The 19,770-nt window shown below is 44.9% G+C and overlaps 1 protein-coding gene across 2 annotated transcripts in view; it reads right to left on the reverse strand.

The window, feature by feature from the left end:
• Positions 1–19,770, reverse strand: part of SOS2 (SOS Ras/Rho guanine nucleotide exchange factor 2) — a 59,508-nt gene that overhangs the window by 4,337 nt on the left and 35,401 nt on the right. For both annotated transcript variants that reach the window (XR_013922187.1, XM_080345403.1), the window contains exons 9-20: positions 18,552–18,679; positions 17,534–18,189; positions 14,716–14,797; positions 12,984–13,106; positions 10,142–10,245; positions 8,255–8,474; positions 7,213–7,332; positions 5,606–5,768; positions 4,840–4,957; positions 4,178–4,350; positions 3,637–3,753; positions 1,513–1,774 (exon numbers count right to left, since the gene is read on the reverse strand). Coding sequence is in view for 1 of the 2 variants with exons in the window: in XM_080345403.1 (XP_080201529.1) it covers positions 1,513–1,774; positions 3,637–3,753; positions 4,178–4,350; positions 4,840–4,957; positions 5,606–5,768; positions 7,213–7,332; positions 8,255–8,474; positions 10,142–10,245; positions 12,984–13,106; positions 14,716–14,797; positions 17,534–18,189; positions 18,552–18,679 (2,266 nt within the window). In the remaining variant the exon portion in view is untranslated. The remainder of the gene's footprint in view (positions 1–1,512; positions 1,775–3,636; positions 3,754–4,177; positions 4,351–4,839; positions 4,958–5,605; positions 5,769–7,212; positions 7,333–8,254; positions 8,475–10,141; positions 10,246–12,983; positions 13,107–14,715; positions 14,798–17,533; positions 18,190–18,551; positions 18,680–19,770) is intronic.

A 19,770-nucleotide genomic window follows, 5' to 3' on the forward strand; every position in this document is an offset into this window, starting at 1 on the left:
TCACCATCATCTCCAGGTTTACCTACTGCTAACATCAATTAAACTTTCCTGTGTAAAATGCTCCCGAACTAGAGATTTTAAGTCAAGCTGGGCATTAAACTTCACTATTCTACTCTGTTCAGACATGAACCCGTTGTTGTTCAATCCCCTGCAGCCCCAGAGCCCTCAGCATTTACCATATAAACATTTTTGGTCATTTAGGCCAAGTCTGCAGCCCCCTTAGAGCAGGGCCAAGACCTCTCAGGCTGATTTAAAGACTAAGGAGCTGCTCACAGCTCCAAGCAAAGCTTGGGCACATTATCAGGATGTCTGAACCAAGAATGTAGGTTTTTTAATCGAGATGAAGCAAGTGTCCCAACTCTGGCACCTTGGTTCACATCTCAACACGCACCGACTGGATTCCTCTTCAAAGGAAATCAAACCAGAATCGCTAGAGTGTGTTCAGCCACAGGTGCGCTCCAGAAACACAGGTGTGCTGTGTGAATGCCGGGTCCTCGGCACTGTTTGTTTCTCTCCCCAATGTGCCACACGTGGTAACACAGGCACAGTTGTGCTCCACAGGGACATCACAGAATCACAGGATCCCAGAGTGTCAGAGTTTGGAAGGGCCCTGGAAAGCTCATCCAGTGCAATCCCCCCATGGAGCAGGAACACCCAGATGAGGTTACACAGGAAGGTGTCCAGGCGGGTTGGAATGTCTGCACAGAAGGAGACTCCACAACCCCCCTGGGCAGCCTGGGCCAGGCTCTGACACCCTCACCAGGAACAAGTTTCTTCTCAAATTTAAGTGGAACCTTTTGTGTTCCAGTTTGAACCCATTACCCCTTGTCCTACCATTGGTTGTCACTGAGAAGAGCCTGGCTCCATTCTCCTGACACTCATCCTTTCCATATTGATCCCCAGGAATGAGTCCCCCCTCAGTGTCCTCTTGTCCAGCTCCAGAGCCCCAGCTCCCTCAGCCTTTCCTCACACGGGAGATGCTCCACTCCCTGCAGCATCTTGGTGGCTGCGCTGCACTCTCTGCAGCAGTTCCCTGTCCTGCTGGAACTGAGGGGCCACAACTGGACACAAGATTCCAGGTGTGGTCTCCCCAGGGCAGAGCAGAGGGGCAGGAGAACCTCTCTGACCTACTGACCACCCCCTTCTAACCCACCTCAGGTACCACTGGCTTCCTGGCCACAAGCGCCCAGTGCTGGCTCATGGTCACCCTGCTGTCCCCAGGACCCCCAGGTCCCTTTCCCCTACACTACTCTCTAATAGGTCATTCCCCAGCTTACACTGGAACCTGGGGTTGTTCCTGCCCAGATTCAAGACTCTACACTTTCCCTTGTTCTATTTCATTACATTTTTCCCCGCCCAGCTCTCCATCCTGTCCAGGTCTCTGATGGCAGCACAGCTTCCAGTGTCAGCCACTCCTGCCAGCTCGGTGTCATCAGCAAACTTGCTGACAGTCATTTTGCAAGCCTGAGGGACGGCAACAACAATTAACAAAACACATTGCACCGCATTTACCGTAAGAACTGTTGAGATCGATGTCTAAAAAGACGCTGAACTCGGAAGACGCGGACACGGGCGGCGTGGACGGCGTGTTGGGCGAGGTTGGTGCCGACACGGTCGATTCGTGCTCCGCCTCGGTGATGCGGCTGAAGCTGATCTTGCTGGGCTCCTTCTCCAGCGGCAGCGGGTGACCGCGCACGGTGCCCGACGTGGAGCCATGTCTGCCCGTGTTGGGCCTTATCCCGGGAGATTTCAGGGGGTACGTTGTTTTTCTGGGCTGGAAAAAGTACAGCTGGTTAGTAGCGCTGATATTTCAGCAAAATGGCCAAGTCTCTGTGACATAATTTTGAAAGTACTTATCAAATACACTTTAAATGGTGTTACAGCCTTTCTACAATTGACTTAAGGTTCAGCCTGTTATCTATAGAGTTTACTGAAAAGTTATGGCTTAATGAATCTTTTTACCAACTTAATAATTTTAAGTTTTATTTCTTTATTTCCACAGCTATGAAGAACGACGAGTCAAGTTTCAGATGCGTCCCAATGTGGACAAAACACAGTCCCAACCTTGGGGAAGACAGAATTATTTCAAGTGTCCCCACACTGCAAAGAGCCTCAAAGCAGCAGCGTAAGACACTCTGCGCTGGTCCCACAGGAGGTCACCAGGTCCCTAATGCGCGTCCAAGGGCAAGGACACCCTCAGATGCACCTTGTCCATGTCCTCTGGGTTATTCAGGATGAAATTCTGATGCACATGTCACTGCTGTGAACGAAAGGAGCCTCAGATTCGGGTGGAACGCGGCACAGATCAAAGCGCGACTGCGCCAGACAGTGCCCAGAACTGGACTTTCCTGAAATTCCAATATAAATATCTCATTTGGGAAGCAGGAACTGGAAAGATTTAATGCTCGATATCTTTCTTAGGAAATATTTTAGAGAAACTACTAGAAGCAGCATTTTGCAACAGCGATTTCTGTCATGTTCTTGCCATATTTGTAATATCTTCTTACTCATTCCTCTATCAGAAGATTGCTAAAATGATCGATAGCTGTCCCCATAATTACAGATGTCTCCAGCTACTCAAAAGTACAATTACAACGTATAAAACACTCAAGTGTTCTAAAGAACAATCTCTTTAAAAAAAGCAGCTCTGGGCTCCAATAGGTATTTTGTTAAAGAACAAGATTGTTACACCTTTAAATGGAATTATATTTTGTTCAGAAAGAAGGCTGCACCTTATAAATTCTGGGGTGTATTTCAACTTCTGCAACAATGCAAAATATTTAGACAAAAGAAAATCAGAAATTAACCTCTACTTAAAGAAAACGCATTGGTGAAGCACACAACTGATATTTCAAGTCGTACTTTATAAGGTTTTTCTGATACTGTGAAATGAAAAATGTTATTGCGTATTCTATGAAATGATTATATGCCAAACAAACCAAAATTAAACTATGATATATTTTATGGTTTGTGAAAAAAATGTTCATTCTAAAATAAAGCGAGGGCAGTAGGTTTTGGTAGTGACCAACACCACTAAAGTGCTGGAGCGGGTCCAGAGAAGAGCAACAAGACTGGGGAAGGGACTGGAACACAAGCCCTATGGGGAGAGGCTGAGGGAGCTGGGCTTGTTTAGTCTGGAGAAGAGGAGGCTTAGAGCTGAGCTCAGCACTCTCTAGAACTACCTGAAGGGCAGTTCTAGCCAGGTGGGGATTGGGCTCTTCTCCCAGGCATCAGCAATAGGACAAGGGGCCATGGGCTTCAACTCTGCCAGGGGAAACTGAGGCTGGGGATGAGAAAGCAATTCTGTGCAGAGAGAGTGGTCAGGCATTGGAATGGCTGCCCAGGGAGGTGCTGGACTCACCGGCCCTGGAGGGTTTGAAACTGAGATTGGCCATGGCACTTAGTGCCATGATCTAGTCAATGGGCTGGAGTTGGACCAAGGGTTGGACTCAATGATCTCTAAGGGCTTTTCCAACCCACTCCATTCTGTGGTAACACCTGAAATCCAAGTATTTTTAGATCATTTCATGGTGTAGAATTCTGAGGGAAATCTATATGGCTTATTGGATTAGCTATATATCCTTTTTCACAGCTGTTAGTGGATTTTAGGTATTGAATTTGCAGGACAAGACTTACAAATCTAGGCGGCTGCTTGCAGTTTCGAGGTTCAATTTCTAATGACTTGTTGAACAGATAATCCGTGAACTCTTTTTCTGGTATCTTCCCCATAGGATTGAGATTTTCGAAGAATTTCTAAATGAAACAAGCATTGATAATAGTTGAAAAAGAAGAATATACGCAGAATTTTTATGAAGGACTAAATGTACTAAATGCATTTTAGCTTAAAGGCAACTGTTTCTTCTCCAAAAAGTTGTGCTGTTTAGTCAGTATTTCTTATTCATTCTGTTTTGTTGCTAAAATAAAAATCTCCGATAGCATCTACAGAACAATAAGCAGATGAACAAGATCCAGAACGTGGAATTGAAGCGAGTAAATCCCCACTTGTGGCCGCGCTTTGCTGTGGTACCTTGTGGTCTATAATCCACCGTCCCCCCTTTTCTGACAGTCACTATTCAGGCAAGATCAGGCCTAGTACAAGATTATCTGAGAACATGCTGCTGTGTACATTCTTTTCCTCCTTCCTGTCCCCAAAACCAGATGTTTAATGTTGGATTACCCGGATTTCTGGCTCTATCCGCAAACAGTAAGGCTGGTTTTGATACTGCTGAATTTCTCCCGTGATTTCAGCCACTTTTCTCCTCTTGCTGAAGTTAATTAATTCTTTCCCTTGTCTTTTAAGGAAGTCGGGGTTCCCTTCTTCTGTCTTCAAAATGTTTGTTAGGTATATTCCTGATAAAGAAAGACGTGTTGGTTGAAGTTAATTTTCATTCCAAGAGCTGATTCCATTCTTTCTAATGATAAAGTCTGAGCATAGGTAGAACATTCCCTTTAACGGCCTAACAGGTGATTAGCTGGCAAAAATTAATCAAGCCTGCATTTTTACATAGGAACAATATATTATTGAAGTAAGATGTTTTAACATGAGATCCTGAGTTTAGAATAATTAAAAACCATCTTCAGGTCATGACCATAATCCCATCACCAATATTGAGGTAGTGTTTCATCAAGTAAGGTAATATTCATACCAATATGATATCAGAAATCTGTATAGTTAACTAGAAAAATAAATTTCTATAAAAGACATCAAGTCTACGTTAAACATTACAAACCTAAGAAGTCAAAGTCGCACGTTCTATTACAGATTTTTTAGAGCTAAATGCAACCTTGAACACTTTAAGCAATATTAACCAAACCCCAAGCTGCCCTGGGGGTACTTACCAAAGAAAGGCACACAGGGTGGATTGATTGACTTGAGCTTAGCTAAATATTTTTTAAAATGATCTTGACTTAATTCTACCGCTTCATCCAAAACTCTTTTTTTCCTCTCCTGTAGTGCCTAAGGTGTCAAAGAAAAAACAAAGACAGGGATGCAAAGCTTCTCAATGGCACTGTCAGCAGAAACAAGGCCAGTTTGTAGCTCTCTGAGCAAAACTGAGCAACCGAAACTCAGATTGGAAAGAAACTCTTTTGTAAACAGTTCGCTCTGGACTCCAAGATCAGTCACGGGAATCACAAGGCTCCTGTAAACAGACCATTATTTTGTCTATCAACTTACAAACACAATCCTGGCTTTAAAACTTAATAAAAATGAAAGATTTAGTTTTGAAACGGACTTTAAGGCCTTTTGAAAACATACAAAACTCAATTTTTATTCATGTTTCTTTTTCTATTCTTCGCTGCCAAATCATAAGCCTTTTTTTTTCCTTGGCAAATAAATGAACAAGTCAATGCTTGTGCAGTCGCCTCTTACTATTGACCAGCTCAACCATTTCAGCAAATAGATTTTCTGAGACTATGATGGACTGAAATCTGTTAAAATATCCCAGCCCAGGGTTCTCAGCTCTAGGATTCTCTTTGATACCCCTAAAATGCTGGACTAAAGCAACAGGTTCATTTGGGCAGGTTAACAATGGAATGGCCGCGGCGTTTCCCCTTTTTGGGCTGAATCAATGTGAGAAAACACCTTCTGAAAGGCTTCACTTACCTCAAAGGTGTGATCCAGCCTGTACACGGACACGGAGTTCATTGCACTGACGATCTCCAGAACGCCATTGAAATTGTTCAGATCTTGGAAAACCTGCAGGATTTCGATGATCCGGCTCAGCACAGCCACCCGCTCCTCGAAGTTCTCCGTTTCCACGATGCACCTGATCCAAAGACATCATTTGCGATCAATAAAACCTGACATTCTGCCAGCAACTACAGCAACATCAAAAAACCGCGCGGTACGTCCTGTATGCACATTTTGGCTCTCTCTCAAGAATCTCAAGCGCAAATTCATGTAATCGCATCTTACATATGTTCGAGTTGGAAAGCCAAGGTTTTGGAATATCCTGTAAAATAATAAAGCAAACTCTAAGCGAGATCCAGGATAAGTAGGTTTTTCAAGTTCATTTTCATTCCAAGAGCTGATTTCATTCTTTCTAACCAATGATAAAGTCTCAGCATAGGCGGACTGTTCCTTTAATGCTCCAACGGTTGATTAGCTGGCAAAAATTAATCAAGTTTGCATTTTTATTAATATGTAGCAACAGTATCTACAGTGGCATGTTGAACTCGCTGGGTTAGGTATGTACATACACAGAATCACACACAGAATGGACTGAGTTGGAAAGACCTCAGAGATCATCCAGTCCAGCTCTTGGTCCAACTCCAGTCCATTGACCAGATCATGGCACTAAGTGCCATGGCCAATCTCAGTTTCAAAACCTCCAGGGTCGGTGAGTCCAGCACCTCCCTGGGCAGCCATTCCAATGCCTGACCACTCTCTCTGCACAGAATTGCTTTCTCATCTCCAGCCTCAATTTCCCCTGGCAGAGTTGAAGCCCATGGCCCCTTGTCCTATTGCTGATGCCTGGGAGAAGAGCCCAATCCCCACTTGGCTAGAACTGCCCTTCAGGTAGTTCTGGAGAGTGCTGAGCTCAGCTCTAAGCCTCCTCTTCTCCAGACTAAACAAGCCCAGCTCCCTCAGCCTCTCCCCACAGGGCTTGTGTTCCAGTCCCTTCCCCAGTCTTGTTGCTCTTCTCTGGACCCTCCAGCACTTCAATCTCTTTCCTGAGCTGAGGGGCCCAGAACTGAACACAACACTCCAGGTGTGGCCTCCCCAATGCAGAGCACAGGGGAAGGATCACTGCCCTTGTCCTGCTGACCACGCTGGTTTGGATACAGGACAGGATCCCATTGGCCTTCTTGGCCACCTGGGCACACTGTTGGCTCATGTTGAGCTTCCTGTCCATTAGTCCTCCAGGTCCCTTTCTGCCTGGCTGCTCTCCAGCCACTCTGTGCCCAGCCTGGAGCGCTGCAGGGGGTTGTTGTGGCCAGAGTGCAGGACCCAGCACTTGGCCTTGTTGAACTTCATCCCATTGGAATCAGCTACGTAACGGGAACAATACAATGGACATAAGTGGAAAAAATATCTTGCATTCTCAGGAAGAGGGAGGATGCACGAACCAGAATCTGAAGTTGCTGTAATACTCCACAGCCATCTCAAGATTCAAGACAAAAGAATTCCAGCAGCAGAAATCAAATAAACGCTTCTCTCGGAATGTCCGGAGGAGTTAACGCCACCACACTGTCACCACCTGTACTTACTTTTCAAACCAAAGGGTGAGATTTGTAGTATGACGAATCATTTTCAAGAGATTCGGGGAGTTAATTTCCTTATCTTCTTTAGTCCACACGCTACCGACGAGTTCAGAAGGCTGCACTGCCCTGATAATGACAAAGCAGGATGCAGAAGAACACTCAGTACAAATAATAATTGTGTGGTCTGTGTTTGCATTAAGAGATTATTTCTTCCCTTAATCACGACTCGATATTTCCCAAATACAATCCAATCTAATCTCCTGCAAAACAGTTACTTTAAATAACTTTTTGATGAGCATTTGACTAGAGAGGGAACTATGTCTTTATCTTAATTGAAACTGGCGTTTTTGAATAAGCATTTTCAGATAAGAAAATTACAAAGGACTGAGTTTAATTTCCTGAAAGCGTAACAAAGCAACTTACAGACAGTTACAATTGTTTTTATAACAAGAAGCTCAAACAACCTGCTGGAAAAATGGCCTGTTTCAACAGAAACCTGCTGGCACCGAAGCACAAAAGGATGCTTCATCTTCGAGTTTTATACGACTTTGACGTATTTCTACCCAGCGAAACATCAAGGGCAGCTCTATTTATCATGGGTAACACAAGAGCTGGGGAACCGTGAAATACTTATGGTACCAAACCAAAAAAACTCTTCAGAATGAGCTCAGAGGACCTTGATGTACCAGTAGTACATTAATATGGTTCTAACACCTTTGCTACGCAGCTATAAAGGAGCAGAGACAATCGCGTTCTCTTTTTATGACACAACACGCATTTCTGATAACGTAACACTGAGTTTGACTTAACAAGGAGACAATACAAGTTAATATTATCTACTCCTAAGATTTTAGTGTCCTTCGTGTACTTATTTATGTCGTTGAAAGGCTGATAGGGAGATAATTTTTGATTCCTTGCGTATTTTGATATCAAACAAAAAAACCCCTCTTCCCATAAACTCTGAAAGTCAAGGGCATGTACTTTTGACTCCAGGCTCTTTCTTGCTCTAATAATAATTAAAAAAGACACGTATTAGTTCAATCCCTACCTATACAGGTCGGACTCGAGGAGCGTGAGCTGCCGCGCGATCTCGATGGGGTGCAGAGTCATGAGGTCGAGCGCCTCGCTGTGCCCCACGCGCCAGATGTGCCACTCGATGGGGGGTGGCGGGCTCTCGAAGGTGATGTTGTGGCTGATGCCGTTGGCTTGCGCCTTCTTGCGCTTGATGATTTTAGCGATCGATTCCACCCACTTCTTCATGGATTTTCCTGCAAAACGGAAGCCATTAAATAAAAAACACACCATCCTTCTAAAATACCGTCTTAACTGACTTTTGAGAGCTTAATAAAACGTCAGAATATGTGAACGTGCGCTCAAAATTCTGCATCTCTGGATGCAAATTAATTCGGTTTGTAGTTCCTTCTTTTTGCTTGTGGGTTCTTGCACCTGCATCAGTTGGCAAACGCAACCACATGTGAACTCATTTTTGGGTGCCGGTTGTGTTTAACCACACATTTACTGCCAGATTGGACTGGATCAAAGCAACATTAGACATTGTATTTTACTTTTTGCCTTCAGCTGCAAGCTCTCCACTTTGTTTGCTTCACCTACTTAGAGAAGAACTAAAAGAAAGTAAAGAAGATTCAAGTGCGATCTTTCCAACACGCTGAACAAAAAGATTAGAGAAACAACGTATTTACGGTATCGCTCCAATATTTACAGTACACAAAATAATGGACAAGGCGTGAAATGCCTTCAAGACAAATACCTTTTAAGAGGCTAACCCAAATTTAGTTATTCCTCTCTGGTCAGCAATAGATAGTATGGAGAGCTCTGCAAAAGATAAACTACCCTTGCCTACATTTGTCTTGGAATGCACAGTATGGCAATCTGGAAAGTAAAGTCTCTAATAACCAGGATAATGATTAAAATTAACAGGCCAACTCTGTTGCCCTCCACATAGGCTGCCAAAAAAAAAAACGATCTGCAAGTTTGTAAGGGCTTGGTCATGGGGACGTGATACCAAATGGGTCAAGGATTTTCTCCTAAAAAGATGATTTTCAGCTGGAACTTTCAATAAAGGAGAAAAGAACAAGATGGAAAAAAATAATCTCAGGAAGTGAAATGGAAGGAATTCTCTATGAAAACAGGTGACGGTCTGAATTTTACCAAGACTACTGTAGAGTCGGGCAAGGAGGAACATTACTGTCCAGAAAGTTAAATATCGTCACGCATGAAGGAATTTTTGGCAGGTGTTCAGGCTCCAGAATCACAGAATCCCTGAATGTCAGGGGTTGGAAGGGCCCTGGAAAGCTCATCCAGTGCAATCCCCCCATGGAGCAGGAACACCCAGATGAGGTTACACAGGAAGGTGTCCAGGCGGGTTGGAATGTCTGCACAGAAGGAGACTCCACAACCCCCCTGGGCAGCCTGGGCCAGGCTCTGCCACTCTCACTCCAAACAAGTTTCTCCTCAAATCTAAATGGAACCTCTTGTGTTCCAGTTTGAACCCACTGCCCCTTGTCCTACCATCGGTTGTCACCCAGAAGAGCCTGGCTCCATCCTCCTGACACTCACCCTTTCCATATTGATCCCCAGGAATGAGTCCCCCCTCAGTGTCCTCTTGTCCAGCTCCAGAGCCCCAGCTCCCTCAGCCTTTCCTCACACAGGAGATGCTCCACTCCCTTCAGCATCTTGGTGGCTGCGCTGGACTCTCTCCAGCAGTTCCCTGTCCTGCTGGAACTGAGGGGCCACAGCTGGACACAATATTCCAGATGTGGTCTCACCCAGGCCAAAGCTTGTTCATGGAAGGGAGAGTCTCACCAACAGCTCAATTAAAAGCATTACAATTACTCATGTGTGTGAAGATATTCTCATGCCTGGAACCTGGCAGGTTGTACCCGAATGGGGAAGAACAACAGGACCGACACTGTACCTCTGACACTGGAAATAAACGTCTCCAGTCTCTCGAGTAGCTCCAGATCTCGCTCAAAATCGTAAAAATGGTGCTCTACCCAGTGCCGGAAAACATTCAATACTCTGAGGAGAGAAAAAAAGGAAATATTATGTTTTGTTTTCAGGGATTTCTGAGGCTCATCCCATGTAAACACTAAATGAAAGACAATTCTACAAAAAATGAGTTAACGATTCATGTAGTTGACGACTGTCCAAACACACCAGACAGAGGGGCAGAACAAAGACCAAGCGGCGCACCAGTGACCACACAAGTCCCCAGGTATTTAAAACCTAATTTTCCAGTCTTATCGTATTTATAGTTCGGTGCTTCTTAAAAAAAAATCTAATATAAAGAATGCTCGTGATGAGGTGGTTTCAGAAGAGGAAAAAAATTAATCAAAATCAGACAAAACTGGTCTTTCTAATATAACTTTCAGGGGAGGGGTGTGTTGTGTTTGGTTTGTTTTAACTGAAAAATTTAATTAGAATCTCCCATTTGTTAAGAAACAAATTTGTAGTTGTCTTTCCTATACACAAATTTCAGCTTAGAAGTTGTTGCAAGTGTCCGGTGCTACTTTTACCACTTTTTAATTACACAAGTGGCCGTACTAGATCTAATATTTCCCTTAAGGACAACACTAAACTTCCTCTTCATTTCTTCTCTACGCTTTCTCAGACCACTAATAAACCTTTCCAAGTGAACTACAGCTGCTCTTCTGCCTTCTGCTGTTCGGAGGTATCACAATAAAAACCTGGTTTGCCTCTTCTTCAGGTAAACAAGGTGAGCTCGTACCTCAAAAATCTGATTTATTGGAGTGTATCGTATCACCTTACCTGAAGAGTGAGCAAAACTCTCCTGCACTGACTATCATCCGTGTGATGACTGAGCAGGTGGGAGCGGATGATGGGCTTAGCTCAGTCAAATGAAGGGTGAACGCATTGAGAATTCAATAATTCTCCTCTCCCCAGTGCGTTTGTCAAAAAATAAGGTTAATCACATGAAAGAATAGCTACCCAAAGAGATTATTTAGGCTGGAAATTAACGACAGCTTCTAATTATCAAAAGGAGTGATGTTTTGAAACAAGTTCTCAACAACACTTGCACAGGATCTTATCTCTCTGAAGCAGAGGTCAGTGCTATTAACAATACTGGAATTTACAGAGTGCTGGGCATATCAACCTAACAGCTCAAATTCAGGCACTTATTGGCAACTGTAAGACAACTTCAAGCTATTATGAACATGTAGTATCTCCTAAATTCAAAGAGAAGCTGCAGAATGGTGTGTGTTAAATAGCAGCTTTAAATCACGTCTCATGAGACAGGCACCAGCAAGGGGACTCAGCTCACGAACCGTAGCAGAAATCAGACAGCAAAGAGCAGCTGTGATGGATAAGAGGCCTCCTCACCTCTCAAACAATAAATCAGAAAACAAAACCAAAGACCCTGGAAACTTTGGAACAGGACGCAGGTTTCGAGCAGCTCAAACATAACACGTGGAGGCAAAAGTGCCGAATTGATTTTGGAAATTAATTAAACATGGTTAATCACTGCCTTCAACTGTTCTGCAGGTTCCAGTTGGCTGGTAAGCACTTGTCCTGCTCAGCTCCGGAGTCGGTGGTGCTGCAGGAAGGTGCGTTTGTGCCACAATGAGGGGCACTGTGAGGGTGTCCCCAAGCAACTTCCAGCCTAGCAAGCAGAGGAGGCTTTAAAAAATAGCAACAAAAGCAATAAAACTATATTTAAACTCTTATTATGCCACAAAAGCCCATTCTGTGTGAGTTTCTACAAAGGGGCTCTACAGGCGCCTATGCAGAAATGAACCAGAAAAGAGTTAAGCTGAAATGAGGAAGAATCCATGTGGAGCTCTCCCAAGAACTGATAACTCTGGAGGCTGCTGGTCCTGCCGGGCCCACGGGAGCCGATAAACCCAGAACACCCAGGGCCTGACGCACGCGTCCAAGGCCAGGAGCACACACGAGGATCAAGGTTACGCTGAGCTTGTGTAACTTGGATTAAACCCAAGAAGGTGGTGGCAGCTAAATATCAACAAAATGGGACTCCTAAGCGACTTTCTACTCGAAGGTACCGGCACGTCAGTGTGACCCTGCACTTTGAGTAAACTGACGTTGCTCCAACAGGTAATTGTGAATGACTGTGTGATAATGCAATAATTAAGGGTGCTCTGTGTATAGCTATCTGCCATTAACGTCTTGATGCTGCTAGTAAAAACAGTTTAATGAATCGAAGTTGTTCTAGCAAATATTGGTTGTGATCTGTGTCTCCTTCTGACCTGTCTCCCATCAGGGAAACAATTAACCTCATTCACGCTAGAAACACTTAATTGTTGCCCAAGACAGCTTGGTCAGCAAGACCTTGAAGATTCACCGCAATGTGTAGTACAGACAAGAGCCTCCCTGTCTGCGTGCAAAGATACCAACGGCGCTGCGAAAGGGAGTAAAACACCAGCAGGACTGAAAAGAAATGGAAACAGAGAAACTATCTTCACAGGGGCTGCTAACAAGGAATCCATTCAAAACGCAGCCAGAAACACGCTCAGCTCTACGTCTCTCACCCACAGCCGCCGTCCGGCGCTCTTGTGGGCGGTGAGCGCAGCTGAAAACCAAAGTACAGTTGCAACAACAGCACAAGTCAATGTGACTAATGAGAACATGGTTTGGGATATTAGTCTGGTTGCAGACAGCGATAAGTCCTTACTCGACAGCGCAGCAGTCTCCACAAGAGATTACTGTCTCCAGGATCACCGTATAATCACCCAACTAAAATCTGGCTTTAACAGAACCAATTTAAGAAGCAAATAAACCTGAGTTGCACCGGCTGGACGTATTCCTTGCGGAATCGCTTCAGGTCGGCGCTGATGGGCTGCTCCCCTTTCTCGATGGCCAGCCTGTCTGCTTCTGTAGGCTCCGGCTCCGGGATTTCAAACCTATGAACAAAAGTACCAAAAAACTGATGGCAATTAAGATAAAACGCAAACCTTTTATGTAGGACATGAAGAGCAATTGCATTTGGAAAAAAAATCAGTGCGGTGAAACTCAAGCACTCATCTAATATCCAGTTTGCCTGGAACTGCCTCCTCCCCTGGCTACGTGCTGCTCACACACCCTGATAATTCGCTACGTCTCTGGTCATCACAAGATGTCTAGACTAGGATAGAAGGTTTTTAACTACCTGCCAGCTTGATTAAGTGAAGATTAGAAGAAAGCTTAAGAGCGGCTTTATCACACCGCATTAAAATGCTGTTTACATGAAGAGTCTGCGCCTTTCAAACAAACTGCTTAGAACATTTCTGTTCTTATTTGCATCAAGACTTCGGTGTACTTACTCAAATACGCTCTCACCATCAAGTTAAGCAGTTCAAAACATTTCCACTCCACAGCAGAGGCTAAAACTTAATTCAGGTAACTAATTTAAGATTGACAGGGGATGGAGTGCATCTCAGCCTTATACCAAGACTCTACGGCACAGGGAAATAAGTCGTGTCATATTCTCTCCCTACTATTTCCAGCCTTGCAGGGAAAAATATCAAAATTCCCCCGGCATTTTCAGGAATAATTGGAAATTATACTGCCTGTCTCTCACGATGGGGCAGGAATGATACCAAGTTCCTAGGAACATGAGTAGGTGTGTAGAGACACAAGAAGCTGGTCCTCATATGTCCTCAAATGCTTCTTGAGTGGATCTTTGGTGGTACTGTGGGAAGATGATACTTCATTCCATTTTATCCCCCACTGGGAAGGTACCTGTGACATTGTACAATTGGCAATTCCTTTTACCCTGGCATTTGAACACTGAGACTCATCAGGGCAACAGAAAAAGGAGTTTAGGGTTTTCTTTTGATGACAGAGTGTATTTCAATTTGATTGGGGTCCCCACAGGGGTCCCCAAGGAACACAAAGCAAGAAATCAAGTAGCTGAGGGTTCTGAGTGGGAAAATAACACAGTCCTAGATATGATGTTGGAAGAAAAAGGTGATATATGTGTAACCAGAGCTTTGAAAGGACTCACAACTTTAGCAGAAGAATTGGCTGAGAATTCACGCATAGATAATTCACTCATGGGATTGTTAGAAACTTCGTTTGGAAAATGGAAAGAAATTATAGTATCTGGTTTTACTTCTTTAATCGTAGTAGCAGAAGCACTAATTTCTATGGCAGGCTGCATCATTCCGTGTGTCCGAGGACTTGTTCAACGCCTTATTGAGACAGCTCTATCAAAGCAAATGCCTTTAGGGCCACTGCCATACTCAGATAAAATGATGCTGCTAAAAGAACAAGAAGAAAGAAGGAACAGTGAACGCATAACTCCAGAAGAAAAATGTGAAACCATGTTGTCTAGGCTTGATGCCACCTATAGAACTGTATCGCAAGAAAATGCAAGTTTGCATTAAAAACTTGCATCCTGTTTTAAAAGTTACTGCTTTCTGAACTTGACTAAAACATGAGCCACACGCCACTGAGAACCCGAGCAGGAAAGGAGCTGGTAAATGAACGCAAAGTGTTTCAAAGCCTTCAGAAAGGATGATCGTGGCTTACCTTTCGATCAGTAAACTCAGCAGCTCCTGGGGCTTGCAAAAGGAGCGGTACGTGGTAAGGAAAGTACGTACAAAATTGGGATCTGCAAAGACAGAGTAAGAAAATGAGGGAGTGTTTTTGGTCCAATTCCAAAATATCAGAAATAAAATACACACATAAAGTTTAAAGCGCAGAAAATACTCTAAGGCTGCAAGTCAAACACTCTAATTTGAAAAATACCCAAAATGATACTGTTTGTGAAATTTCCATTTAGCTCTTTGACGCATTTCCCCCTGTAAAAGTCTTACACGGCGCACAGCGTGTTCTCTCCACAGCCGTCTGCAGCCCTGGCACGTGGAATGGCTTGAACTCCCGAATACGCAGCTATTCCCTGGTTTCATCAAGACAAAACACGGCAGAACTAGACTGTCCACTCTGGTGACATCAAAAATACCTACAGCACCCGACAACACATTCGCCTTACCTGTTCCTCACCGCCTCGGAACGGGTGTCACCGCGGGACGGGCCTGTTCACAAGCTACCGTGTGTTTTACTGAGCCCACTCCGCTATGTTAGAAGTACCAGAGGCAAAATATTGTCCCTTTAATATCGTAATTCCACCCTCTTGGATGGAGATTTTTAGATGGTGGATAAGCAAGCTGGTAAATCACTTTACTGTGAGCCACAAAGGGCCTTCTGATCTCTGAATTGCCTGAAAGGAGCTTGGAGCCAGGGAGGTCGGGCTCTGCTCCCCAGGAACAAGCTCCAGGAGCAGAGGAAACGGCCTCAAGTTGCGCCAGGGGAGGGTGAGGTTGGACCTGGGGAACAATTTCTTCCCCAAAGGGCTGTGGGGCATTGGAACAGGCTGCCCAGGGCAGTGCTGGAGTCACCATCCCTGGAGGAGGTTAAAACACAAGTCAATGAGGTTTTCAGGGACATGGGGCAGTGCCAGGGGTGGGTTAATGGTTGGACTCGATGATCTTGAGGGTCTTTTCTAACCAAAACGATGCTATCTGGTCCAAATCCTGGCATTCCTGCAGCAGATCCCCTCATGAGGCTAAGAGCAGCAGTATAAAAAGCTTCCAGAGCTGCCTGGCAGCAAACACACTAAAATACATGAAAACCAAACCTAGAGAAGCACATGTGCGTATTCTCACTCTGAAATATGGATTTTGGGTCGTCGGGAGTTTCTTTTTCCTTGCTGTGCTGTAAGTAGTCTGGAATCCACCAGCATCAGGCACAGGCAGGTTACACCAGAGTCTTCAATGTGGGTTGTGAACTTCTTCCAATAAGGTGAAGGCAAACGCTGATTTTAAGGAGGTTTGTGCTCCCAGCAGCGTGCTGCTCAACATTTAAGGGATCCAGATATAGGAACACGCTTGCAAGCTCAAAGCCACAACCTCTTCTGCTTCCACCTCACATCTACATTCACTCCTCAGTACCACTGATGACATGTTAAGCGTAATTCTTCCTCTTACTCCTAAACAGCTCTGCAAACAAGATCTGCAACTCCTTTAAAATGGAGCTGCTACTCCGCTCTCTAACCTATGTAGGTTCCTTTATATCATTTTTTAAATGATTTACTTTTGCGCACAACATTCTCCATAGAAAATACAAGCGACGCGCTACTAATAGCAGCTCGTATTTTAAACTCAAAAGCTTATTAACTCCACGACTGCTCCCTCCTGGTGTCAAGTGGGGACTTGTGTGGCACGATGGGTCGTGCTGGGAATGCAGAGAATGCTTCAGACTAACCTGAAAATAACACAAACCTACAATAACCTGGCAGTTACAAAAAGAAACATCACATATTGACTTAAATACAAAAAAAGCATCATGAAGATCTGTCAAGAGTCCCTCCACACGCTGGTAAGTCATGGAAATGCCCTCGTGGAAGCTGAGCGAGAGGATTTTGTTAGTTTTGGCTCCAAACGCTGTTTGGAAGAAGACCAGAGAAACTCGAGAGGCAACGGTGGCACTGAAGATCCCCAAGGTCAAAGCGGCAAGTTCTCGCACTATAAAAACTGACGTTACGCTACAAAACTAAGACTCAAATGCACCGGTTTGTTCAGAAGAGCCAAGCTCACAAACCACCAGAACCCATCGTGTTTTAGGAACCTGGGACCCACAGACGACGCACCTAAGGATTACTCGTATACCAACTAGTTGCATCAATTCTGCCCTTCAATGTGGGAAACACTATTTTTTATATTGTTTAAACGCAGCTCCATGCTATCTAGCCTCAGTTTTCCAAAAAGACTCACTTAAACACCAAGTGCATCCCTGTTCAGTTCACACTTTTCACCCCAAACCTACAATCTAAATTTCCATCAACATTACCACATCATGTAAGCACTTCAAGGTTTCATTTCTAGGTCTTTAAGACAGTATTTCAAAGGAGAGTTTGAAGAATGTCAACTGTGATGTACATCCCCTTCTCCCGAGGGACTTCACAAAGCGGCATAATACAGTATAGAAAGTATAATATGCAGTATAATAAATAACCTCCGAGCGTCTTCTTCCTCCACAGCCACCTAGCCTGTACCAGCCCCGCTGCTTTAGCCACGATGGTCTCAGGAAACACATCAGCGGCTCCTATTACACCACTGATTTATTTTATTGGAAAGGGGATAAAGGGAGGTGAAGGGCTTGCATATGCAAAATTTTCTTAATAGCTTTGCCAGCAAAGCCAGTTGATTTAATAAGATACAGGTTGGTTTGTTTCTGCTAATCTTGCTTTACATTTAAGGCAGAAAAAACCCCAAACAACCAAAGGATTGATTTCACCACCCCTACAAGCATGAACTTAGAAAACATACATAACAAATGTTCAGGATACCTGCATACATGTGGTACGTTAACCGCTCGATTAACTTCACAACCGTCCCTCCTTTGATGATGGGAATGCCGTTCCTGCTTTGCAAGTTGTCCTCAAACACAACGTTCTCTTCCGAGTCTTCCACCACGAAGCGATACACGCTGGGGCTGGGCAGCCGCAGCGGTTGCTCGTTTTCTTCTTGCAGCAACACGGCGTCGAGCATCCTGTCCAGCGTGCTGCGGTACTGCAGGGAAATCAGCGCCGCCATCCAGTTCCCCTTCTCTTCAGCGGACTTGGCAGCAAATAACATGCTGTTCTCATCTTTAGACACCAGTTCGAAAGCGTGTTTGTATTCAGACGTGTCATCTTTGTCGATGATCTGTATTTTCCTCATGATGATCTTCTCCTTCAGCCTGTACTCGGCGTTGCTGTAGCCAGGGAGCCGGGACTGACCGTGATTCGCTTTGCAGCTGATCATCAAGCCATCGAAGAGAAAGATGTGGCGCTCGTGCTTGGCGCCGATTTTCGTCAAGCCACCTTCCATGATGAATTCGTTACAGCACTGCCCAATATCTTTGCCTTCCCAGCCATCAATATTTTTCTGGATTTCATTCATTTTCTTGATGGCCAAGTGCTTGCTTCTTATTTGTCGGTTGTAGAAGCGACAGACCGGCTCCCTTGAAGGAATAAGAGAAAAAGTCACGATGGGCACGTTCCACATTTGCCATTCCAAGAGATTCAAACAATAAACTAAATTAATTGTTTATATCATTTTTTCTTTGCCCTAAATACGCCCGAGCCGAGGTTACTGTTCCAAATAAACCACACGCACTGCTTTGGCTACGGCATGAGTAAGATAGCGACGTTATTCCTAGAAGTGGACCGTGAAGATTTTGGGCTACAACTCCATTTACAATGAAAACCAGGCACAACAACATGCCTTCAACAGGAAATACACGCATTATCTAACACACACACAAAAATTACGGTTCCTTCTACGCCATTTATCTATTTTTCTGCCAATTCTGTGTGTTCTCACCCCGGGCGCCGTCGCGGGGAGTGTTTGCTGTAGATTCTCTCCATACTGCACTGCAAGTTGAGGAGCGCTGTGATGGCTTGTTTGAGACACTCCCGATCCTCCTCGTCTTCGCTGCATTCCTGCAATTGCTGCCACATGAAAACAAAAAACCACGTTTCTTTCACATTTGTCTAATTTACAGAAGGGTAGGAAGGCTGACAAACATTATGCATTACCTGCAGTACACAGGGACTTGGAGTTATTACAAGAAGCGCACTCAAAATTAGCACGTAACTAAAACTATTTGTTAGATATTTAGGAAAACTCAGTAGATACTCAACAGGAGGGAGTTTGGAAAGTAAACCCTTCACCCTTTTGCCAATACTAATTGTCAGATACTGTTTTTCACAGAATCCCAGAATGTCAAGGGTTGGAAGGGACCTGGAAAGCTCATCCAGTGCAATCCCCCCATGGAGCAGGAACACCCAGATGAGGTTACACAGGAAGGTGTCCAGGCGGGTTGGAATGTCTGCACAGAAGGAGACTCCACAACCCCCCTGGGCAGCCTGGGCCAGGCTCTGACACCCTCACCCCCAACAAGTTTCTTCTCAAATTTAAATGGAACCTCCTGTGTTCCTGTTTGTACCCATTGCCCCTTGTCCTACCATCGGTTGTCACCGAAAAGAGCCTGGCTCCATCCTCCTGACACTCCCCCTTTCCATATTGATCCCCAGGAATGAGTCCCCCCTCAGTGTCCTCTTGTCCAGCTCCAGAGCCCCAGCTCCCTCAGCCTTTCCTCACACGGGAGATGCTCCACTCCCTGCAGCATCTTGGTGGCTGCGCTGGACTCTCTCCAGCAGTTCCCTGTCCTGCTGGAACTGAGGGGCCACAACTGGACACAAGATTCCAGGTGTGGTCTCCCCAGGGCAGAGCAGAGGGGCAGGAGAACCTCTCTGACCTACTGACCACACCCTTCTAACCCACCCCAGGTACCATTGGCTTCCTGGCCACAAGGGCCCAGTGCTGGCTCATGGTCACCCTGCTGTCCCCAGGACCCCCAGGTCCCTTTCCCCTACGCTGCTCTCCAACAGGTCATTCTCCAACTTACACTGGAACCTGGGGCTGTTCCTGCCCAGATTCAATACTCTACACTTGCCCTTGTTATATTTCATTAAATTTCTCTCCACCCAGCTCTCCAGCCTGTCCAGGTCTCTGATGGCAGCACAGCTTCCAGTGTCAC

The sequence above is a fragment of the Nesoenas mayeri genome (genome assembly GCF_963082525.1).
Source record: "Nesoenas mayeri genome assembly, chromosome: 5".
Lineage (NCBI taxonomy): Eukaryota > Metazoa > Chordata > Aves > Columbiformes > Columbidae > Nesoenas > Nesoenas mayeri.